This window comes from Scyliorhinus torazame, chromosome 2, assembly GCF_047496885.1.
Source record: "Scyliorhinus torazame isolate Kashiwa2021f chromosome 2, sScyTor2.1, whole genome shotgun sequence".
Taxonomy (NCBI): Eukaryota; Metazoa; Chordata; class Chondrichthyes; order Carcharhiniformes; family Scyliorhinidae; genus Scyliorhinus; species Scyliorhinus torazame.
The window spans coordinates 6,265,826-6,291,197 of record NC_092708.1 but is presented as its reverse complement, the minus strand read 5'-3'; the positions used below and the strand labels follow the sequence as shown (position 1 = coordinate 6,291,197).

Here is a 25,372-nt window from a genome sequence, read left to right as displayed (position 1 = left end):
ACGGGGTTAGATACAGAGTAAAGCTCCCTCTTCACTGTCCCGATCAAACACTCACAGGACAGGGACAGCACGGGGTTAGATACAGAGTAAAGCTCCCTCTACACTGCCCCCAACAAACACTCCCAGGACAGGGACAGCACGGGGTTAGACACAGAGTAAAGCTCCCTTTACACTGTCCCCATCAAACACTCCCAGGACAAGTACAGCAGGGGCTGAGATACAGAGTAAAGCTCCCTCTACACTGTCCCCCTCAAACACTCCCAGGACAGGTACAGCATGGGGTTAGATACAGAGTAAAGCTCCCTCTTCACTGTCCCCATCAAACATTCCCAGGACAGGTACAGCACAGGGTTAGACACAGAGTAAAGCTCCCCCTACACTGTCCCCATCAAACACTCCCAGGACAGGTACAGCACGGGGTTAGATACAGAGTAAAGCTCCCTCTACACTGTCCCCCTCAAACACTCCCAGGACAGGTACAGCATGGGGTTAGATACAGAGTAAAGCTCCCTCTTCACTGTCCCCATCAAACATTCCCAGGACAGGTACAGCACAGGGTTAGATACAGAGTAAAGCTCCCCCTACACTGTCCCCATCAAACACTCCCAGGACAGGTACAGCACGGGGTTAGATACAGAGTAACGCTCCCTCTACACTGATCCCATCAAACACTCCCAGGACAGGTACAGCACGGGGTGAGATACAGCGTAAAGCTCCCTCTACACTGTCCCCATCAAACACTCCCAGGACAGGTACGGCACGGCGTTAGCTACAGAGTAAAGCTCCCTCTACACTGTCCCCATCAAACACTCCCAGGACAGGCACAGCACGGGGTTAGATACAGAGTAAAGCTCCCTCTACACTGTCCCCCATCAAACACTCCCAGGACAGGTACAGCACGGGGTGAGATACAGCGTAAAGCTCCCTCTACACTGTCCCCATCAAACACTCCCAGGACAGGTACGGCACGGCGTTAGCTACAGAGTAAAGCTCCCTCTACACTGTCCCCATCAAACACTCCCAGGACAGGCACAGCACGGGGTTAGATACAGAGTAAAGCTCCCTCTACACTGTCCCCATCAAACACTCCCAGGACAGGTCCAGCACGGGGTTAGATACAGAGTAAAGCTCCCTCTACACTGTCCCCATCAAACACTCCCAGGACAGGTACAGCACGGGGTTAGATACAGAGTAAAGCTCCATCTTCACTGTCCCCATCAAACACTCCCAGGACAGGTACAGCACGGGGTTAGATACAGAGTAAAGCTCCCTCTTCACTGCCCCCATCAAACACTCCCAGGACAAGTACAGCACGGGGTTAGATATAGAGTGAAGCTCCCTCTACACTGTCCCCACCAAACACTCCCAGGACAGGTACGGCACGGCGTTAGTTACAGAGTAAAGCTCCCTCTACACTGTCCCCATCAAACACTCCCAGGACAGGCACAGCACAGGGTTAGATACAGAGTAAAGCTCCCTCTACACTGTCCCCCATCAAACACTCCCAGGACAGGTACAGCAGTGGTTAGATACAGAGTAAAGCTCCCTTTACACTGTCCCCATCAAACACTCCCAGGACAGGTACAGCACGGGGTTAGATACAGAGTAAAGCTCCCTCTTCACTGTCCCCATCAAACACTCCCAGGACATGTACAGCACGGGGTTAGATACAGAGGAAAGCTCCCTCTTCACTGTCCCCATCAAACACTCCCAGGACAAGTACAGCACGGGGTTAGATATCGAGTGAAGCTCCCTCTACACTGTCACCATCAAACACTCCCAGGACAGGTACAGCATGGGGTTAGATACAGAATAAAGCTCTCTCTACACTGTTCCCATCAAACACTCCCAGGGCAGGTACAGCATGGGGTTAGATACAGAGTAAAGCTCCCCCTACACTGTCCCCATCAAACACTCCCAGGACAGGTACAGCACAGGGTTAGATACAGAGTAAAGCTCCCCCTATACTGTCCCCATCAAACACTCCCAGGACAGGTACAGCACGGGGTTAGATACAGAGTAACGCTCCCTCTACACTGATCCCATCAGACACTCCCAGGACAGGTACAGCACGGGGTTAGATACAGAGTAAAGCTCCCTCTACACTGTCCCCATCAAACACTCCCAGGACAGGTACAGGACGGGGTTAGATACAGAGTAAAGCTCCCTCTACACTGAACCCATCAAACACTCCGTGGACAGGTACAGCACGGGGTTAGAAACAGTGTAAAGTACCCTCTTCACTGTCCCCATCAAACACTCCCAGCACAGGTACAGCACGGGGTTCGATACAGAGTAAAGCTCCCTCTACACTGTCCCCATTAAACACTCCCAGGACAGGTACAGCACGGGGTTAGATACAGAGTAAAGCTCCCTCTACACTGTCCCTATCAAACACTCCCAGGACAGGTACAGCACGGGGTGAGATACAGCGTAAAGCTCCCTCTACACTGTCCCCATCAAACACTCCCAGGACAGGTACGGCACGGCGTTAGATACAGAGTAAAGCTCCCTCTACACTGTCCCCATCAAACACTCCCAGGACAGGCACAGCACGGGGTTAGATACAGAGTAAAACTCCCTCTACACTGTCCCCCATCAAACACTCCCAGGACAGGTACAGCAGGGGTTAGATACAGAGTAAAGCTCCCTCTACACTGTCCCCATCAAACACTCCCAGGACAGGTACAGCACGGGGTTAGATACAGAGTAAAGCTCCCTCTTCACTGTCCCCATCATACACTCCCAGGACATGTGCAGCACGGGGTTAGATACAGAGTAAAGCTCCCTCGTCACTGTCCCCATCAAACACTCCCAGGACAAGTACAGCACGGGGTTAGATATAGAGTGAAGCTCCCTCTACACTGTCCCCACCAAACACTCCCAGGACAGGTACTGCACGGCGTTAGATACAGAGTAAAGCTCCCTCTACACTGTCCCCATCAAACACTCCCAGGACAGGCACAGCAAGGGGTTAGATACAGAGTAAATCTCCCTCTACACTGTCCCCCATCAAACACTCCCAGGACAGGTACAGCAGTGGTTAGATACAGAGTAAAGCTCCCTCTACACTGTCCCCATCAAACACTCCCAGGACAGGTACAGCACGGGGTTAGATACAGAGTAAAGCTCCCTCTTCACTGTCCCCATCAAACACTCCCAGGACATGTACAGCACGGGGTTAGATACAGAGTAAAGCTCCCTCTTCACTGTCCCCATCAAACACTCCCAGGACAAGTACAGCACGGGGTTAGATATAGAGTGAAGCTTCCTCTACACTGTCGCTATCAAACACTCCCAGGACAGGTACAGCATGGGGTTAGATACAGAATAAAGCTCTCTCTACACTGTTCCCATCAAACACTCCCAGGACAGGTACAGCACGGGGTTAGTTACAGAGTAAAGCACCCTCTTCACTCTCCCCATCAAACACTCCCAGGACAGGTACAGCACGGGGTTAGATACAGAGTAAAGCTCCCTCTTCACTGTCCCCATCAAACACTCCCAGGACAGGTACAGCACGGGGTTAGATACAGAGTAAAGCTCCCTCTTCACTGTCCCCATCAAACACTCCCAGGACAGGGACAGCACGGGGTTCGGCACAGAGTAAAGCTCCCTCTACACTGTCCCCATCAAACACTCCCAGGACAAGTACAGCAGGGGCTGAGATACAGAGTAAAGCTCCCTCTACACCTGTCCCGATCAAACACTCCCAGGACAGGTACAGCACGGGGTTAGATACAGAGTAAAGCTCCCTCTTCACTGTCCCGATCAAACACTCCCAGGACAGGGACAGCACGGGGTTAGATACAGAGTAAAGCTCCCTCTACACTGTCCCCATCAAACACCCCCAGGACAGGGACAGCACGGGGTTAGACACAGAGTAAAGCTCCCTTTACACTGTCCCCATCAAACACTCCCAGGACAAGTACAGCAGGGGCTGAGATACAGAGTAAAGCTCCCTCTACACTGTCCCCCTCAAACACTCCCAGGACAGGTACAGCATGGGGTTAGATACAGAGTAAAGCTCCCTCTTCACTGTCCCCATCAAACATTCCCAGGACAGGTACAGCACGGGGTTAGATACAGAGTAAAGCTCCCTCTATACTGTCCCCATCAAACACTCCCAGGGCAGGTACAGCACGGGGTTAGATACAGAGTAAAGCTCCCTCTACACTGTCCCCATCAAACACTCCCAGGACAGGTACAGCATGGGGTTAGATACAGAGTAAAGCTCCCTCTACACTGTCCCGATCAAACATTCCCAGGACAGGTACAGCACAGGGTTAGATACAGAGTAAAGCTCCCTCTGCACTGTCCCCATCAAACACTCCCAGGACAGGGACAGCACGGGGTTAGATACAGAGTAAAGCTCCCTCTACACTGTCCCGATCAAACACTCCCAGGACAGGTACAGCACAGGGTTAGATACAGAGTAAAGCTCCCTCTACACTGTCCCCATCAAACACTCCCAGGACAGGTACAGCACGGGGTTAGATACAGAGTAAAGCTCCCTCTACACTGTCCCCATCAAACACTCCCAGGACAGGGACAGCACGGGTTTAGATACAGAGTAAAGCTCCCTCTACACTGTCCCGATCAAACACTCCCAGGACAGGTACAGCACAGGGTTAGATACAGAGTAAAGCTCCCTCTACACTGTCCCCATCAAACACTCCCAGGACAGGTACAGCACGGGGTTAGATACAGAGTAAAGCTCCCTCTCCACTGTCCCCATCAAACACTCCCAGGACAGGCACAGCACGGGGTTAGATACAGAGTAAAGCTCCCTCTACGCTGTCCCCATCAAACACTCCCAGGACAGATACAGCACGGGGTTAGACACAGAGTAAATCTCCCTCTACACTGTCCCCATCAAACAGTCCCAGGACAGGTACAGCACGGGGTTTGATACAGAGTATAAGGAAGAGTAAAAATGCGTTGTTATATTGAAGGTCCAGCACAGCTTCAATGGTTTGAATGGTGGGTTGTTTTGAATATTATCTGAACCTTGTCCAGTTATGTAGAGCTGACAATCAAATACAGATTGAATCAAATTCCACTGGATATTTGTGGTTGAATCGATTGACTTGGGTTCTTGTTACCAATTTGGGGATGATTTTTCCCAAAGGTGTCTGCGAAATGCTCTGTGATGAGGCTGCTGTTATTTTTATGTTTGTATTGTGACAGATGTTATAAATAATCCAACACATGGTACATTACATCCCAAAACATTTACCCTGCTGGTACTTCCAGAACCTTGGCAAATGAAACCTATCAACGAGGTGAAATGAGAGCAGAGGTTTCCTCTCAGCGTCTCCAAAACCATCACCTCCAACATCTGCTACAGATTGAAATATTATAGCGTTGAACTTGTTAAGGAACCAGTCAGAGCCCAGTGACACAGGGCAGGAACCTAGGGGGCGAGCCCAGTCCCACAGGACAGGACACCAGGGCAACGGCCCAGTCCCACACTCCAGGAACCCAGGGCAACGGCCCAGTCCCACACTCCAGGAACCCAGGGCAAGGGCCCAGTCCCACAGGACAGGAGCCCAGGGCAAGGGCCCAGTCCCACAGGACAGGAACCCAGGGCAAGGGTCCAGTCCCACAGGACAGGAACCCAGGGCAAGGGCCCAGTCCCACAGGACAGGACACCGGGGGGAGAGCCCAGTCCCACAGGGCAGGAACCCAGTGGGAGAGCCCAGTCCCACAGGGCAGGAACCCAGGGGGAGAGCCCAGTCCCACACTCCAGGAACCCAGGGCAAGGGCCCAGTCCCACAGGATAGGAGCCCAGGGCAAGGGCCCAGTCCCACAGAACAGGAACCCAGGGCAAGGGTCCAGTCCCACAGGACAGGAACCCAGGGCAAGGGCCCAGTCCCACAGGACAGGACACCGGGGGGAGAGCCCAGTCCCACAGGGCAGGAACCCAGTGGGAGAGCCCAGTCCCACAGGGCAGGAACCCAGGGGGAGAGCCCAGTCCCACATGGCAGGAGCCACAGGGCAGGACATCAGGGAAAATGCCCCGTCCCATAGGACAGGACCCCAGGGGAATGAGCTGTCTTAGTCAATTCTATCACAAAACTGTGTTGTGTTTACTTTACTGGGTTTTAGTGTGAAAAAATAAACTTGGAGCTTTGCAGCACAGACCGCAGGAGCTCATGGAAGCTTCAGCAAATTAAACCAGATTGGTATTCGGAAATCTCCAGATTTGCGCGGTCCTGTATCGCTCTGGGAGGTCCAGATGTGAATGATGCTATATCGCACTGGGAGATCCAGATGTGAATGATGCTGTATCACACTGGGAGATCCAGATGTGAATGATGCTGTATCACTTTGAGAGATCCAGATGTGAATGATGCTGTATCGCACTGGGAGATCCAGATGTGAATGATGCTGTATCACTTTGAGAGATCCAGATGTGAATGATGCTGTATCGCACTGGGAGATCCAGATGTGAATGATGCTGTATTGCTCTGGGAGATCCAGATGTGAATGATGCTGTATTGTTCTGGGAGATCCAGATGTGAATGGTCATGATCCACATCAGGAGTTTCATTGGCTCAAGTAAGAAAATGGCACAAATTAATTGGTAAATTGATAACTTGAGCAGACTTTCAGTTTGCAGTTTATTCTGAGAATATTTAAGTTCTGCTACAATTATATAATCCACATTTTTCTGATCTACATTATAACATACAGCATTAAAAACATAATACCGACCGACTTGGTGAAACACATATTGGGGTTCTGGATTTTTAAAATAAGGTCCTTGCCAACTCTGCCTTGTGATCTTGGATCGATCCTAGTCACTTTTATAGACTTCTTTCCCTCCTGTCGCTCGGTGATTTTTAACTTGTACAAGATTTCTGTGCTTCTTAATCTAACATTACTCTGTCACCTAAACATGCTATTGAGATGTACAATGGTTAAAGCTGCCACTGAAACTCTCATCGTCAAACCAGAATTCTAAACATTTAAAAGCCAGAATTATAGGCCAACCATTGCATCTCACCTCAATCAGTACCGAGGGAGTGCTGCACTGTCAGAGGGTCAGTACTGAGGGAGCGCCGCACTGTCAGAGGGTCAGTACCGAGGGAGTGCTGCACTGTCAGAGGGTCAGTACTGAGGGAGTGCTGCACAGTCAGAGGGTCAGTACTGAGGGAGTGCCGCACTGTCAGAGGGTCAGTACTGAGGGAGTGCCGCACTGTCAGAGGGTCAGTACTGAGGGAGTGCTGCACTGTCAGAGGGTCAGTACTGAGGGAGCGCCGCACTGTCAGAGGGTCAGTACTGAGGGAGTGCTGCACTGTCAGTTGAATATAAAAGATTCTAGGGGCCCCATTAACATCACTAAAGCAGATTCTGGCCATTATCACATTGCTGTTTGTGATCTGCTGCTGTCCACAAGCTGGCTGCCAGATTTCATTGGCTGTGAAGAGATGTGGGACAGCCTAAGGTTGTCAATGGCGCAGGAGTACAGAATACTACTCTGCAGAAGACCCTTCGGCCCATCAAGTCTGCACCGACACATTAAAGACACCTGACCTGCCCACCTAATCCCATTGGCCGGCACTTGGCCCAAAGCCTCGAATGTTGTGACGGCCAAGTGTGCATCCGGGTACTTTTTAAAGGATGTGAGGCAACCCCCCCCGCCCTCCCAGACAGAGCGTTCCAGACCCCCCTCCCCCTCCTCCCAGACAGAGCGTTCCAGACCCGCCTCTCCCCCCCCTCCCAGACAGAGCGTTCCAGACCCGCCTCTCCCCCCCTCCCAGACAGAGTGTTCCAGACCTGCCTCTCCCCCCCTCCCAGGCAGCCGTTCCAGACCCTCTCCCTCCCTCCCAGGCAGAGTGTCCCAGACCCGCCTCTCCCCCCCTCCCAGGCAGTGCGTTCCAGACCCTCTCCCCCCCTCCCAGGCAGTGCGTTCCAGACCCACCTCTTCCCCCCCCCTCCCAGGCAGCGCATTCCAGACCCTCACCACTCTCTGGGCAAAAAGGTTTTTCCTCAAATCCCCCTAAACGTCCCACTCCTCACCTTGACCTTGTGTTGCCCTCGTAACTGACCCTTCAACTCAGGGGAACAGCTGCTCCCTATCCCCCCTGTCCAGGCCCCTCAGAATCTTGTCCACCTCGATCAGGCCGCCCCTCAGTCTTCTCTGCTCCAGCGCAAACAACCCCAGCCCCAACCTCTCTTCATAACTGAAATGTTCCACCCCAGACAACATCCTGGTGAATCTCCTCTGCACCCCCTCCAATACAATCACATCCTGCCTATAATGTGGTGACCAGAACTGCTCACAGTGCTCCAGCTGTGACCTCACCAAAGTTCTGTACAACTCCAACAGGACCTCCCTGCTTTTGTAATCTCTGCCTCGATTGATAAAGGCAAGTGTCCCCTATACCTTTCCCACCCCCCTATTAACCTGCCCGTCTGCCTTCAGAGGTCTATGTATAAACACACCAAGGTCTCTTTGTTCCTTGAAACTTCCCAGTGTCAGGCCATTCATTGAATATTTCCTTGTCACATTGCTCCTTCCAAAGTGTATCACCTCACACTTTTCAGGGTTAAATTCTACCTGCCACATTCCTGCCCATTTGACCCTCCCGTCTGTATCTCCCTGTCACCCAAGACACTCAGCCTCACTGTTAACCATCCGGACAATCTGTGTGTCATTTGCAAACTTCCTGATCCTAACCACCCCCCACCGCCCCCCCCCCCCCCCCCCCCCCCCCCCGCCGCACACACACACACATAGTCATCTATGTTGTTTATATGAATGGTGAACGATAGAGGGCCCAGCACAGATCCAAAGGGTAGAAATACAAATTGTTCCATTACCACTCCCAATATTCCAACACCCCAGAGTGGATTGTTCAATGTCTGGTTTTTCCATGTTGCTGTGTCTAAGGGGGTTCAGTGTCTGGTCGCTCCTTGATGATGTGTCTAAGGGGGTTCAGTGTCTGGTCGCTCCTTGATGCTGTGTCTAAGGAGGTTCAGTGTCTGGTCGCTCCTTGACGCTGTGTCTAAGGGGGTTCAGTGTCTGGTCGCTCCTTGATGCTGTGTCTAAGGAGGTTCAGTGTCTGGTCGCTCCTTGACGCTGTGTCTAAGGGGGTTCAGTGTCTGGTCGCTCCTTGATGCTGTGTCTAAGGGGGTTCAGTGTCTGGCTGCTCCTTGACGCTGTGTCTAAGGAGGTTCAGTGTCTGGTCGCTCCTTGATGCTGTGTCTAAGGGGGTTCAGTGTCTGGTCGCTCCTTGATGCTGAGTCGAAGGGGGAAGTGGTCTATCTCATCGTGGCCTGGGTATATATAAATATGGTGAGTGAGAGTAATGATGGACATTTCAAGGTTTTGTGAACAAATTCGGAACAGGAGTCGGCCATTCTGCCATTTTGGGCCTTCTCCACCATTTTATAAGATCATGGTGGATCTAACTGTGTTCGGAACTCCACATTCCACCTTCCCCAATAACCTCTGACTTTTTCATTGGTCAAGAATCTATCACCCTCAACCTAAAAATATTCACTGACCCTGTCCCCACCTCTCTCTGAGGAAGAGAGTCCCCAAGATTCCCAACCCACTGAGAGAAAAACATGCTTCTCATTCCCATCTTAAATTGGAGAATCTTTACTTTTATACTCTGCAACCCCCTTAGCACAGCATCAACTGTCTAACTGCTTTTTAAAGGACAAAACTCTACCACTGCCTCTGGCAGCCCGTTCCAGACACTCACCACCCTCTGTGTGCAGAAACTTCCCCTCTGGCCTCTTTTGTATCTCTCCCCTCTCACCTTAAACCTATGCCCTCTAGTTCTCGACTCCTCTACCTTTGGGGAAAGATGTTGACTATCTACCTTATCTGTGCCCCTTATTATTTTATAGACCTCTCTAAGATCACCCCTAAGCCTCCTACGCTCCAGGGAACAAAGTCCCAGCCTATCCAGCCTCTCCTTATAACTCAGACCATCAAGTCCTGGTCGCATCCTCGTTCACGGCATATGGGCATCGCCAGCTGTGCCAGCATTTATCGCCCACCCCTAATTGACCCTTGAGGGGCAGTTAAGAGTCAGTGGGTCTGGAGTCACATGTAGGCCAGACCGGGTAAGGACGGCAGATTTCCTTCCCTGAAGAGCATTAATGAACCAGATGGGTTTTTAACGACAGTCGACAATGGTTTCATGGCCATTGTTATATTTTTAATTCCAGATTTTTATTGAATTCAAACTTCAGCATCTGCAGTGGTGGGATTCGATCCTGGGTCCCCAGAGCATTCTGGGTCCCTGGATTACTAATCCAGTGACACTACCACGATGCCAGCGCCTCCCCTAAATGCCAACAGGCCTAACCTGTTCAACCTTTCCTCGTAAGATAACTTCCTGATCCCAGGTATCAACCGAGTGAACCTTCCCTTCTACTTCTAGCACATTTATATCATTTCTTAAATAAGGAGACCAAACACTGTGCACAGTATCCCACTTATACAACTGGAGCAAAACCTCCCAATTTTTGTATTCCATTCCCCTTGCAATAAACTTCCTCATCACGTGCTGTATCTGCATATTGACTTGTCCTAATTCGTGTACCCGGCCGCCCAGATCCCTCTGCACCAGAGTTCTGCAATCTCTCTTCATTTAGATAACTTGCTGCTTTTCTATTCCTCGTGCCAAAGCATCCCCACTGCTCTCTGTTAACCACTCCTGTCTCCGTGCCCTCAGTTTAAAACACTGGTCTCAGATTTGTCCTTCTCCCCTTAAACAATTACTGCTAGCGCGGAACACTCCCACTCTGAGGCGAGTACACATTCCCACATCTCGCGTAGCTTGTGTCTGCTTTGTCGGCGCAGGACAGACTAACGTGTAGAAGGAGCTGTAGACAGAACATGGATCGTGCAGGTTATGGCGAGTATTGAAGACAATTAGTGTCACATGCAATGTTGCAGAAATCGATGTGCTGAAAAGCAATGTATATTTATCTGCATGAGCCTTGAGTATTGAGTTGGATTGTGCCCTTGTGTGATGATGGTGCTGCCACATTATTTGAAGTGTCCACACTCCAGGTGCCAAGGTAATGTTGGAGAGAGCAGGGTCCGCCACAGCAGGAATATTGGACGAGAGTGAATGTAACATTACTGAGTTCATAATGCCGAGTGCAGAGGTCTGAGGGTGATTCCCTCCGCACACCCTCGAGGACCCTCACATCCTTCCAAAAGTGAGGTGAACACAACAAGACACAAAACTGTAGTGGGGCCGAACCAGCACCTAATAAAGGTTCAGAATAACTTCCCTGTTTTTGTCCTCATTATCGCTGTTTCTGAATCCCAGGATCCCATTTACTTTACCAATCTCCCTCTCACCGTGTCCTGCCACCTTCAAAGATCGATGGACATGAACCCCCAGCTCCCTCTGTTCCTGATAACTCTTTAGAACTGTGTCATTTCCTCTCCCTCTCTCTCCTGTCTAAATATATCCCCTCACACTTCTCTGTATTCAATTCCACCTGGCATTTGTCTGCCCATTTTCATGCTCATGGCCTGGTATCACTTCACCGTTTGACATTTCTGGGTCAGCTGATTGAAGAGTCACGACCAAGAAATGTTGAACAGGCCAAGGCCCTGTCCTAGAAATGGGAGGGCTGAGCGGTGACAATCTTTCAGATTGATGGAGGATTTTGACGTATAGATGTTTCTACTTGGTGACGGAAGAGGGAGGGGCAAGGTAAATCCGGTAGAGAACTCGGGGAAGACTTCTGTACCACGAGAGTAGTAAGGATTGATTGTGTAGAGGACGGAGGTTGAACCAGGACTGAATTTGCACTGATTCCGTTCCAGCTGTTTATTTGCTAATATGACATTCGCACAGCTCGGACCGTCATCATTAAGACTTCACTCTTCACAATTGGCCACATTTACAGCAAATTGTGATCATTTCACCCACACCAGCTCAGGCCTGTTTCCGCTCTCCCCTCTCCAGCATTTTAGGCCCTGGCAATTGGAGCAGGCACCTCACTGAGTGTGATCCACCTCACTGCAGAGGAGCTTGGCCAGCCGGCGGTTAGTTTAGGTACTGTGCAGTCAGGGCCCACCAGGAGGAATGTAATTCATTTTCAACAATTCTGCTACATGCGAGGCTGAGAACAGACCTATCCCCTCGAGGTCTGAAAACAGCTCAAAATCAACAATTAAATTGAGCGAAAGTGCAATAATTTCACTCGGTCCAATCAGAAAGAAACACGGAGAGAAAAAGACATTTTCCAGTTCCAAGGAAATGTTTTGAATACAGATGGTTACCACAGAAACGAAATAAGTCCTTTGAAAGAGGTTTGCAAACAGGAATATTGAGAATATTGTGCAAGACTTTGGCTTGTTTCAGCTGCGAAGAGGTTTGTGTCAGTAAAGGTGGCACAGAAGTCCACGGGCTCTCTGTTCAAAGACTATTCAGAAGAGGGAGGGAAGGAGGGAGAGATGGAAGAGGACAGGAGGGGACAGAGGGACCTACGATCGCTGCCCACACTTAGCAGGCAAAGTCTTCAAATGGCAGTCTGTGCTGCGGGTGGTGGGGCAGCACGTTACTGGTGATGGTCACTCTGTCAGGATTACATCTCCGTGACTCACACGAGGCCTGTGGGCAGAAAGACAGAAATCTCATGTTAAACAGACCGCTCCCAAATCCAGAAAGTCATTTTAAACAACGATGGTTAGAATTTCAATTAATATGGCCAGAATTCAGCACTGCCGTGTCTGAATCATCAACCAGCTTTTGTTCATTAGTTTATAGATATAGAACCTTGATGTGAGTGGATTATTTCAAACAATATCAGAGGGTCAGCACTGACGGAGTGCCGCACTGTCAGAGGGTCAGTACTGAGGGAGCGCTGCACTGTCAGAGGGTCAGTACTCAGGGAGTGCTGCACTGTCAGAGGGTCAGCACTGAGGGAGTGCCGCACTGTCAGAGGGTCAGTATTGAGGGAGTGCTGCACTGTCAGAGGGTCAGTACTGAGGGAGTGCCGCACTGTCAGAGGGTCAGTATTGAGGGAGTGCTGCACTGTCAGAGGGTCAGTACTGAGGGAACGCTGCACTGTCAGAGGTCAGTACTGAGGGAGTGCCGCACTGTCAGAGGGTCAGTACTGAGGGAGCGCTGCACTGTCAGAGGGTCAGTACTGAGGGAGTGCTGCATTGTCAGAGGTCAGTACTGAGGGAGTGTCGCACTGTCAGAGGGTCAGTACTGAGGGAGTGCTGCACTGTCAGAGGGTCAGTATTGAGGGAGTGCTGCATTGTCAGAGGTCAGTACTGAGGGAGTGCTGCATTGTTAGAGGTCAGTACTGAGGGAGTGTCGCACTGTCAGAGGGTCAGTACTGAGGGAGTGCTGCGCTGTCAGAGGGTCAATACTGAGGGAGTGCGGCACTGTCAGAGGGTCAGTACTGAGGGTGTGCTGCACTGTCTGAGGGTCAGTAAAGAGGTAGTGCTGCACTGTCAGAGGGTCAGTACTGAGGGAGTGCTGCACTGTCAGAGGGTCAGTACTGAGCGAGTGCAGCACGGTCAGAGGGTCAGTACTGAGGGAGTGCTGCACTGACAGAGGGTCAGTACTGAGGGTGTGCTGCACTCTCTGAGGGTCAGTAAAGAGGTAGTGCTGCACTGTCAGAGGGTCAGTACTGAGGGAGTGCTGCACTGTCAGAGGGCCAGTACTGAGGGAGTGCTGCACTGTCAGAGGGTCAGTACTGAGGGAGTGCCGCACTGTCAGAGGGTCAGTACTGAGGGAGTGCTGCCCTGTCAGAGGGTCAGTACTGGGGGAGTGCCGCACTGTCAGGGGGTCAGTACTGAGCGAGTGCAGCACTGTCAGAGGGTCAGTACTGAGGGAGCGCCGCACTGTCAGGGGGTCACTACTGATGGAGTGCTGCACTGTCAGGGGGTCACTACTGATGGAGTGCCGCACTGTCAGAGGGTCAATACTGATGGAGTGCTGCACTGTCAGAGGGTCAATACTGAGGGAGTGCCGCACTGTCAGAGGGTCAGTACTGAGGGAGTGCCGCAGTGTCAGAGGGCCAGTACTGAGGGAGTGCTGCACTGTCAGAGGGTCTGTACTGAGGGAGCGCTGCACTGTCAGAGGGTCAGTACTGAGGGAGTGCTGCACTGTCAAAGGGTCAGTACTGAGAGAGTGCCGCACTGTCAGACGGTCATTACTGAGGGAATGCCGCACTGTCAGAGGGTCAGTACTGAGGGAGTGCTGCACTGTCAGAGGGTCAGTACTGAGGGAGTGCTGCAGCGTCAGAGGGTCAGTCCTGAGGGAGTGCCGCACCGTCAGACGGTCATTACTGAGGGGGTGCCGCACTGTCAGATGGTCAGTACTGAGGGAGTGCCGCACTCTCAGAGTGTCAGTATTGAGGGAGTGCTGCACAGTCAGAGGGTCAGTACTGAGGGAGTGCTGCACTGTCGGAGGGTCAGAACTGAGGGAGTGCTGCACTGTCAGAGGGTCAGTACTGAGGGAGTGCTGCAGTATCAGAAGGTCAGTATTGAGGGAGTGCTGCACTATCAAAGGGTCAGTACTGAGGGAGTGCTGCTCTGTCAGAGGGTCAGTTCTGAGGGAGTGCTGGATTGTCAGAGCGTCAGTACTGAGGGAGTGCTGCACTGTCAGAGGGTCAGTTCTGAGGGAGTGCCGCACTGTCAGAGGGTCAGTACTGAAGGAATACTGCACTGTCAGAGGGTCAGTAATGATGGAGTGCTGCACTGTCAGAGGGTCAGTACTGAGGGAGTGCTGTACTTTCAGAGGGTCAGTACTGAGGGAGTGCTGCACTGTCAGAGGGGCAGTACTGAGGGAGTGCTGCACTGTCAGAGGGTCAGTACTGAGGGAGTGCAGCACTGTCAGAGGGTCAGTACTGAGGAAGTGCTGCAGTGTCAGAGGGTCAGTACTGAGGGATGCTGCACTGTCAGAGGGTCAGTACTGAGGGGGTGCCGCACTGTCAGAGGGTCAGTACTGAGGGAGTGCCGCACTGTCAGAGGGTCAGTACTGAGGGAGTGCTGCACTGTCAGAGGGTCAGTACTGAGGGAGTGCCGCACTGTCAGAGGGTCAGTACTGAGGGAGTGCCGCACTGTCAGAGGTCAGTACTGAGGGAGTGCTGCACTGTCAGAGGGTCAATACTGAGGGAGTGCTGCACTGTCAGAGGGTCAGTATTGAGGGATGCTGCACTGTCAGAGGGTCAGTACTGAGGGAGTGCTGCACTGTCAGAGGGTCAGTACTGAGGGAGTGCAGCACTGACAGAGGGTCAATACTGAGGGAGTGCTGCACTGTCAGAGGGTCAGTATTGAGGGATGCTGCACTGTCAGAGGGTCAGTACTGATGGAGTGCTGCACTGTCAGAGGGTCAGTACTGAGGGAGTGCCGCACTGTCAGAGGGTCAGTACTGAGGGAGTGCCGCACTGTCAGAGGGTCAGGACTGAGGGAGTGCTGCACTGTCAGAGGGTCAGTACTGAGGGAGTGCTGCACTGTCAGAGGGTCAGTATTGAGGGAGTGCTGCACTATGAAAGGGTCAGTACTGAGGGAGTGCTGCAGCATCAGAGGGTCAGTATTGAGGGAGTGCTGCACTGTCAGAGGGTCAGTACTGAGGGAGTGCTGCACTGTCGGAGGGTCAGAACTGAGGGAGTGCTGCACTGTCAGAGGGTCAGTACTGAGGGAGTGCTGCAGCATCAGAAGGTCAGTATTGAGGGAGTGCTGCACTATCAAACGGTCAGTACTGAGGGAGTGCTGCACTGTCAGAGGGTCAGTTCTGGGGGAGTGCCGGTCTGTCAGAGGGAAAGTACTGAGGGGGTGCCGCACTGTCAGAGGGTCAGTAATGATGGAGTGCTGCACTGTCAGAGGGTCAGTACTGAGGGAGTGCTGTACTTTCAGAGGGTCAGTACTGAGGGAGTGCTGCACTGTCAGTGGGTCAGTACTGAGGGATGCTGCACTGTCAGAGGGTCAGTACTGAGGGAGTGCTGCACTGTCAGAGGGTCAGTACTGAGGGAGTGCTGCACTGTCAGAGGTTCAGTACTGAGGGAGCGCTGCACTGTCAGAGGGTCAGTACTGAGGGAGTGCTGCACTGTCAGAGGGTCAGCACTGAAGGAGTGCCGCACTGTCAGAGGGTCAGTATTGAGGGAGTGCTGCACTGTCAGAGGGTCAGTACTGAGGGAGTGCCGCACTGTCAGAGGGTCAGTATTGAGGGAGTGCTGCACTGTCAGAGGGTCAGTACTGAGGGAATGCTGCACTGTCAGAGGTCAGTACTGAGGGAGTGCCGCACTGTCAGAGGGTCAGTACTGAGGGAGCGCTGCACTGTCAGAGGGTCAGTACTGAACGAGTGCTGCAGCATCAGAAGGTCAGTATTGAGGGAGTGCTGCACTATCAAAGGGTCAGTACTGAGGGTGTGCTGCTCTGTCAGAGGGTCAGTTCTGAGGGAATGCTGGATTGTCAGAGCGTCAGTACTGAGGGAGTGCTGCACTGTCAGAGGGTCAGTTCTGAGGGAGTGCCGGTCTGTCAGAGGGTCAGTACTGAGGGAGTGCCGCACTGTCAGAGGGTCAGTACTGAAGGAATACTGCACTGTCAGAGTGTCCGTAATGATGGAGTGCTGCACTGTCAGAGGGTCAGTACTGAGGGAGTGCTGTACTTTCAGAGGGTCAGTACTGAGGGAGTGCTGCACTGTCAGAGGGGCAGTACTGAGGGAGTGCTGCACTGTCAGAGGGTCAGTACTGAGGGAGTGCAGCACTGTCAGAGGGTCAGTACTGAGGAAGTGCTGCACTGTCAGAGGTCAGTACTGAGGGAGTGCTGCACTGTCAGAGGGTTAGTACTGAGGGAGTGCTGCACTGTCGGAGGGTCAGAACTGAGGGAGTGCTGCACAGTCAGAGGGTCAGTACTGAGGGAGTGCTGCAGCATCAGAAGGTCAGTATTGAGGGAGTGCTGCACTATCAAAGGGTCAGTACTGAGGGAGTGCTGCTCTGTCAGAGGGTCAGTTCTGAGGGAGTGCTGGATTGTCAGAGGGTCAGTACTGAGGGAGTGCTGCACTGTCAGAGGGTCAGTTCTGAGGGAGTGCCGGTCTGTCAGAGGGTCAGTACTGAGGGAGTGCCGCACTGTCAGAGGGTCAGTACTGAAGGAATACTGCACTGTCAGAGGGTCAGTAATGATGGAGTGCTGCACTGTCAGAGGGTCAGTACTGAGGGAGTGCTGTACTTTCAGAGGGTCAGTACTGAGGGAGTGCTGCACTGTTAGAGGGGCAGTACTGAGGGAGTGCTGCACTGTCAGAGGGTCAGTACTGAGGAAGTGCTGCACTGTCAGAGGGTCAGTACTGAGGGATGCTGCACTGTCAGAGGGTCAGTACTGAGGGGGTGCCGCACTGTCAGAGGGTCAGTACTGAGGGAGTGCTGCACTGTCAGAGGGTCAGTACTGAGGGAGTGCCGCACTGTCAGAGGGTCAGTACTGAGGGAGTGCCGCACTGTCAGAGGTCAGTACTGAGGGAGTGCTGCACTGTCAGAGGGTCAATACTGAGGGAGTGCTGCACTGTCAGAGGGTCAGTATTGAGGGATGCTGCACTGTCAGAGGGTCAGTACTGAGGGAGTGCTGCACTGTCAGAGGGTCAGTACTGTGGGAGTGCTGCACTGTCAGAGGGTCAGTATTGAGGGATGCTGCACTGTCAGAGGGTCAGTACTGATGGAGTGCTGCACTGTCAGAGGGTCAGTACTGAGGGAGTGCCGCACTGTCAGAGGGTCAGTACTGAGGGAGTGCCGCACTGTCAGAGGGTCAGAACTGAGGGAGTGCTGCACTGTCAGAGGGTCAGTACTGAGCGAGTTCAGCACGGTCAGAAGGTCAGTACTGAGGGAGTGCTGCACTGTCAGAGAGTCAGTACTGAGGAAGTGCTGCACTGTCAGAGGGTCAGTACTGAGGGTGTGCTGCACTGTCTGAGGGTCAGTACTGAGGGAGTGCAGCACTGTGAGAGGGTCAGTACTGAGCGAGTGTCGCACTGTCAGAGGGTCAGGACTGAGGGAGTGCCGCACTGTCAGAGGGTCAGTACTGAGGGAGAGACGCACTGTCAGAGAGTCAGTACTGAGGGAGTGCTGTACTGTCAGAGGGTCAGTACTGAGGGAGAGCCGCACTGTCAGAGAGTCAGTACTGAGGGAGTGCCGCACTGTCAGAGGGTCAGGACTGAGGGAGTGCTGCACTGTCAGAGGGTCAGTACTGAGGGAGTGCCGCACTCTCAGAGGGTCAGTACTGAGGGAGAGCCGGAATGTCAGAGAGTCAGTACTGAGGGAGTGCTGCACTGTCAGAGGGTCAAGACTGAGGGAGTGCCGCACTGTCAGAGGGTCAGGACTGAGGGAGTGCTGCACTGTGAGAGGGTCAGTACTGAGCGAGTGCAGCACGGTCAGAGGGTCAGTACTGAGGGAGTGCTGCACTGTCAGAGGGTCAGTACTGAGGGATTGCTGCACTGTCAGATGGTCTGTTCTGAGGGAGTGTCGCACTGTCAGAGGGTCAGTTCTGGGGGAGTGCCGGTCTGTCAGAGGGACAGTACTGAGGGGGTGCCGCACTGTCAGAGGGTCAGTACTGAGGGAGTGCTGCACTGTCAGAGGGTCAGTACTGAGGGAGTGCTGCACTGTCAGAGGTTCAGTACTGAGGGAGTGTCGCACTGTCAGAGGGTCAGTACTGAGGGAGCGCTGCACTGTCAGAGGGTCAGTACTGAGGGAGTGCTGCACTGTCAGAGGGTCAGCACTGAAGGAGTGCCGCACTGTCAGAGGGTCAGTATTGAGGGAGTGCTGCACTGTCAGAGGGTCAGTACTGAGGGAATGCCGCACTGTCAGAGGGTCAGTATTGAAGGAGTGCTGCACTGTCAGAGGGTCAGTACTGAGGGAACGCTGCACTGTCAGAGGTCAGTACTGAGGGAGTGCCGCACTGTCAGAGGGTCAGTACTGAGGGAGCGCTGCACTGTCAGAGGGTCAGTACTGAGCGAGTGCTGCAGCATCAGAAGGTCAGTATTGAGGGAGTGCTGCACTATCAAAGGGTCAGTACTGAGGGTGTGCTGCTCTGTCAGAGGGTCAGTTCTGAGGGAATGCTGGATTGTCAGAGCGTCAGTACTGAGGGAGTGCTGCACTGTCAGAGGGTCAGTTCTGAGGGAGTGCCGGTCTGTCAGAGGGTCAGTACTGAGGGAGTGCCGCACTGTCAGAGGGTCAGTACTGAAGGAATACTGCACTGTCAGAGTGTCCGTAATGATGGAGTGCTGCACTGTCAGAGGGTCAGTACTGAGGGAGTGCTGTACTTTCAGAGGGTCAGTACTGAGGGAGTGCTGCACTGTCAGAGGGGCAGTACTGAGGGAGGGCTGCACTGTCAGAGGGTCAGTACTGAGGGAGTGCAGCACTGTCAGAGGGTCAGTACTGAGGAAGTGCTGCACTGTCAGAGGTCAGTACTGAGGGAGTGCTGCACTGTCAGAGGGTTAGTACTGAGGGAGTGCTGCACTGTCGGAGGGTCAGAACTGAGGGAGTGCTGCACAGTCAGAGGGTCAGTACTGAGCGAGTGCTGCAGCATCAGAAGGTCAGTATTGAGGGAGTGCTGCACTATCAAAGGGTCAGTACTGAGGGAGTGCTGCTCTGTCAGAGGGTCAGTTCTGAGGGAGTGCTGGATTGTCAGAGGGTCAGTACTGAGGGAGTGCTGCACTGTCAGAGGGTCAGTTCTGAGGGAGTGCCGGTCTGTCAGAGGGTCAGTACTGAGGGAGTGCCGCACTGTCAGAGGGTCAGTACTGAAGGAATACTGCACTGTCAGAGGGTCAGTAATGATGGAGTGCTGCACTGTCAGAGGGTCAGTACTGAGGGAGTGCTGTACTTTCAGAGGGTCAGTACTGAGGGAGTGCTGCACTGTTAGAGGGGCAGTACTGAGGGAGTGCTGCACTGTCAGAGGGTCAGTACTGAGGAAGTGCTGCACTGTCAGAGGGTCAGTACTGAGGGATGCTGCACTGTCAGAGGGTCAGTACTGAGGGGGTGCCGCACTATCAGAGGGTCAGTACTGAGGGAGTGCTGCACTGTCAGACGGTCAGTACTGAGGGAGTGCCGCACTGTCAGAGGGTCAGTACTGAGGGAGTGCCGCACTGTCAGAGGTCAGTACTGAGGGAGTGCTGCACTGTCAGAGGGTCAATACTGAGGGAGTGCTGCACTGTCAGAGGGTCAGTATTGAGGGATGCTGCACTGTCAGAGGGTCAGTACTGAGGGAGTGCTGCACTGTCAGAGGGTCAGTACTGTGGGAGTGCTGCACTGACAGAGGGTCAATACTGAGGGAGTGCTGCACTGTCAGAGGGTCAGTATTGAGGGATGCTGCACTGTCAGAGGGTCAGTACTGATGGAGTGCTGCACTGTCAGAGGGTCAGTACTGAGGGAGTGCCGCACTGTCAGAGGGTCAGTACTGAGGGAGTGCCGCACTGTCAGAGGGTCAGGACTGAGGGAGTGCTGCACTGTCAGAGGGTCAGTACTGAGCGAGTGCAGCACGGTCAGAAGGTCAGTACTGAGGGAGTGCTGCACTGTCAGAGAGTCAGTACTGAGGAAGTGCTGCACTGTCAGAGGGTCAGTACTGAGGGTGTGCTGCACTGTCTGAGGGTCAGTACTGAGGGAGTGCTGCACTGTGAGAGGGTCAGTACTGAGCGAGTGTCGCACTGTCAGAGGGTCAGGACTGAGGGAGTGCCGCACTGTCAGAGGGTCAGTACTGAGGGAGAGACGCACTGTCAGAGAGTCAGTACTGAGGGAGTGCCGCACTGTCAGAGGGTCAGGACTGAGGGAGTGCTGCACTGTCAGAGGGTCAGTACTGAGGGAGTGCCGCACTCTCAGAGGGTCAGTACTGAGGGAGAGCCGGACTGTCAGAGAGTCAGTACTGAGGGAGTGCTGCACTGTCAGAGGGTCAAGACTGAGGGAGTGCCGCACTGTCAGAGGGTCAGGACTGAGGGAGTGCTGCACTGTGAGAGGGTCAGTACTGAGCGAGTGCAGCACGGTCAGAGGGTCAGTACTGAGGGAGTGCTGCACTGTCAGAGGGTCAGTACTGAGGGATTGCTGCACTGTCAGATGGTCTGTTCTGAGGGAGTGTCGCACTGTCAGAGGGTCAGTACTGAGGGAGTGCCGGATTGTCAGAGGTTCAGTACTGAGGGAGTGCCGCACTGTCAGAGGGTCAGTACTGAGGGAGTGCAGCACTGTCAGAGGGTCAGTACTGAGGGAGTGCCGGATTGTCAGAGGTTCAGTACTGAGGGAGTGCCGCACTGTCAGAGGGTCAGTACTGAGGGAGTGCCGCACTGTCAGAGGGTCAGTACTGAGGGAGTGCTGCACTGTCAGAGGGTCAGTACTGAGGGAGTGCTGCACTGTCAGAGGGTCAGTACTGAGGGAGTGCCGCACTGTCAGAGGGTCAGTACTGAGTGAGTGCTGCACTGTCAGAGGGTCAGTACTGAGGGAGTGCTGCACTGTCAGAGGGTCAGTACTGAGGGAGTGCTGCTCCGTCAGAGGGTCAGTACTGAGGGAGTGCTGCACTGTCAGAGGGTCAGTACTGAGGAATGCTGCACTGTCAGAGCGTCAGTCCTGAGGGAGTGCTGCACTGTGAGAGTGTCAGTACTGAGGGATTGCTGCACTGTCAGAGGGTCAGTATTGAGGGAGTGCTGCACTGTCAGAGGGTCAGTACTGAGGGAGTGCTGCACTGTCAGAGGGTCAGTACTGAGGGAGTGCTGCACTGTCAGAGGGTCAATACTGAGGGAGTGCTGCACTGTCGGAGGGTCAGTACTGTGGGAGTGCCGCACTGTCAGAGGGTCAGTACTGAGGGAGTGCTGAACTGTCAGAGGGTCAGTACTGAGGGAGTGCTGCACTGTCAGGGGTCAGTACTGAGGGAGTGCTGCACTGTCTGAGGGTCAGTAAAGAGGTAGTGCTGCACTGTCAGAGGGTCAGTACTGAGGGAGTGCTGCACTGTCAGAAGGTCAGTATTGAGGGAGTGCTGCACTGTCAGAGGGTCAGTACTGAGGGAGTGCTGCACTGTCAGAGGGTCAGTACTGAGCGAGTGCAGCACGGTCAGAGGGTCAGTACTGAGGGAGTGCTGCACTGTCAGAGGGTCAGTATTGAGGAAGTGCCACACTGTCAGAGGGTCAGTACTGAGGGAGTGCCGCACTGTCAGAGGGTCAGTACTGAGGGAGTGCTGCACTGTCAGGGGGTCACTACTGATGGAGTGCTGCACTGTCAGAGGGTCAATACTGAGGGAGTGCCGCACTGTCAGAGGGTCAAAACTGAGAGAGTGCCGCACTGTCAGAGGGTCTGTACTGAGGGAGCGCTGCACTGTCAGAGGGTCAGTACTGAGGGAGTGCTGCACTGTCAGAGGGTCAGTACTGAGGGAGTGCTGCACTGTCAGAGGGTCAGTACTGTGGGAGTGCCGCACTGTCAGAGGGTCAGCACTGAGGGAGTGCTGCACTGTCAGAGGGTCAGTACTGAGGGAGTGCTGCACTGTCAGGGGTCAGTACTGAGGGAGTGCTGCACTGTCTGAGGGTCAGTAAAGAGGTAGTGCTGCACTGTCAGAGGGTCAGTACTGAGGGAGTGCTGCACTGTCAGAAGGTCAGTATTGAGGGAGTGCTGCACTGTCAGAGGGTCAGTACTGAGGGAGTGCTGCACTGTCAGAGGGTCAGTACTGAGCGAGTGCAGCACGGTCAGAGGGTCAGTACTGAGGGAGTGCTGCACTGTCAGAGGGTCAGTATTGAGGAAGTGCCACACTGTCAGAGGGTCAGTACTGAGGGAGTGCCGCACTGTCAGAGGGTCAGTACTGAGGGAGTGCTGCACTGTCAGAGGGTCAGTACTGAGGGAGTGCCGCACTGTCAGAGGGTCAGTACTGAGTGAGTGCTGCACTGTCAGAGGGTCAGTACTGAGGGAGTGCTGCACTGTCAGAGGGTCAGTACTGAGGGAGTGCTGCTCCGTCAGAGGGTCAGTACTGAGGGAGTGCTGCACTGTCAGAGGGTCAGTACTGAGGAATGCTGCACTGTCGGAGGGTCAGTACTGTGGGAGTGCCGCACTGTCAGAGGGTCAGTACTGAGGGAGTGCTGCACTGTCAGAGGGTCAGTACTGAGGGAGTGCTGCACTGTCAGGGGTCAGTACTGAGGGAGTGCTGCACTGTCTGAGGGTCAGTAAAGAGGTAGTGCTGCACTGTCAGAGGGTCAGTACTGAGGGAGTGCTGCACTGTCAGAAGGTCAGTATTGAGGGAGTGCTGCACTGTCAGAGGGTCAGTACTGAGGGAGTGCTGCACTGTCAGAGGGTCAGTACTGAGCGAGTGCAGCACGGTCAGAGGGTCAGTACTGAGGGAGTGCTGCACTGTCAGAGGGTCAGTATTGAGGAAGTGCCACACTGTCAGAGGGTCAGTACTGAGGGAGTGCCGCACTGTCAGAGGGTCAGTACTGAGGGAGTGCTGCACTGTCAGGGGGTCACTACTGATGGAGTGCTGCACTGTCAGAGGGTCAATACTGAGGGAGTGCCGCACTGTCAGAGGGTCAAAACTGAGAGAGTGCCGCACTGTCAGAGGGTCTGTACTGAGGGAGCGCTGCACTGTCAGAGGGTCAGTCCTGAGGGAGTGCTGCACTGTCAGAGGGTCAGTACTGAGGGAGTGCTGCACTGTCAGAGGGTCAGTACTGTGGGAGTGCCGCACTGTCAGAGGGTCAGTACTGAGGGAGTGCTGCACTGTCAGAGGGTCAGTACTGAGGGAGTGCTGCACTGTCAGGGGTCAGTACTGAGGGAGTGCTGCACTGTCTGAGGGTCAGTAAAGAGGTAGTGCTGCACTGTCAGAGGGTCAGTACTGAGGGAGTGCTGCACTGTCAGAAGGTCAGTATTGAGGGAGTGCTGCACTGTCAGAGGGTCAGTACTGAGGGAGTGCTGCACTGTCAGAGGGTCAGTACTGAGCGAGTGCAGCACGGTCAGAGGGTCAGTACTGAGGGAGTGCTGCACTGTCAGAGGGTCAGTATTGAGGAAGTGCCACACTGTCAGAGGGTCAGTACTGAGGGAGTGCCTCACTGTCAGAGGGTCAGTACTGAGGGAGTGCTGCACTGTCAGGGGGTCACTACTGATGGAGTGCTGCACTGTCAGAGGGTCAATACTGAGGGATTGCCGCACTGTCAGAGGGTCAAAACTGAGAGAGTGCCGCACAGTCAGAGGGTCTGTACTGAGGGAGTGCTGCACTGTCAGAGGGTCAGTACTGAGGGAGTGCCGCACTGTCAGAGGGTTAGTACTGAGGGAGTGCCGCACTCTCAGAGGGTCAGCACTGAGGGAGTGCCGCACTGTCAGAGGGTCAGTACTGAGGGAGTGCTGCACTGTCAAAGGGTCAGTACTGAGAGAGTGCCGCACTGTCAGACGGTCATTACTGAGGGAATTCCGCACTGTCAGAGTGTCAGTACTGAGGGAGTGCTGCACTGTCAGAGGGTCAGTACTGAGGGAATGCTGCACCGTCAGAGGGTCAGTACTGAGGGAGTGCCGCACCGTCAGACGGTCATTACTGAGGGGGTGCCGCACTGTCAGAGAGTCAGTACTGAGGGAGTGCTGCACTGTCAGAGGGTCAGTACTGAGGGAGTGCTGCACTGTCAGAGGGTCAGTGCTGAGGGTGTGCCGCACTGTCAGAGGGTCAGTACTGAGGGAGTGCCGCACTGTCAGAGGGTCAGTACTGAGGGAGTGTCGCACTGTCAGAGGGTCAGTACTGACGGAGTGCCGCACTGTCAGAGGGTCAGTACTGAGGGAGTGCTGCACTGTCAGAGGGTCAGTACTGAGGGAATGCCGCACTGTCAGAGGGTCAGTACTGAGGGATCGTCGCACTGTCAGAGGGTCTGTACTGAGGAATGCTGCACTGTCAGAGGGTCAGTACTGAGGGAGCGCTGCACTGTCAGAGGGTCAGTTATGAGGGAGTGCTGCACTGTCAGAGGGTCAGTACTGAGGGAGTGCTGCACTGTCAGAGAGTCAGTACTGAGGGAGTGCTGCACTGTCAGAGGGTCAGTATTGAGGGAGTGCTGCATTGTCAGAGGGTCAGTACTGAGGGTGTGCTGCACTGTCAGAGAGTCAGTACTGAGGGAGTGCTACACTGTCAGAGGGTCAGTACTGAGGGAGTGCTGCACTGTCAGAGAGTCAGTACTGAGGGAGTGCTGCACTGTCAGAGGGTCAGTACTGAGGGAGTGCTGCACTGTCAGAGGGTCAGTACTGAGGGAGTGCCGCACTGTCAGAGGGTCAGTACTGAGGGAGTGCCGCACTGTCAGAGGGTCAGTACTGAGGGAGTGCCACATTGTCAGGGGGTCAGTACTGAGGGAGTGCTGCACTGTCAGAGGGTCAGTACTGAGGGAGTGCCACATTGTCAGGGGGTCAGTACTGAGGGAGTGCCGTACTGTCAGAGGGTCAGTACTGAGGGAGTGCT

At 53.8% G+C, this 25,372-nt stretch overlaps 1 protein-coding gene across 1 annotated transcript in view; it reads right to left on the bottom strand.

Moving 5' to 3' along the window:
• Positions 1-8,734: 8,734 nt before the first annotated feature.
• LOC140385851 (acid-sensing ion channel 4-A-like) overlaps positions 8,735-25,372 on the bottom strand; it is a 936,074-nt gene continuing 919,436 nt past the window's right edge. Inside the window, exon 10 of the mRNA XM_072468444.1 lies at positions 8,735-12,605. Coding sequence (XP_072324545.1) covers positions 12,498-12,605 — 108 coding nt within the window. The 3' untranslated portion in view covers positions 8,735-12,497. The remainder of the gene's footprint in view (positions 12,606-25,372) is intronic.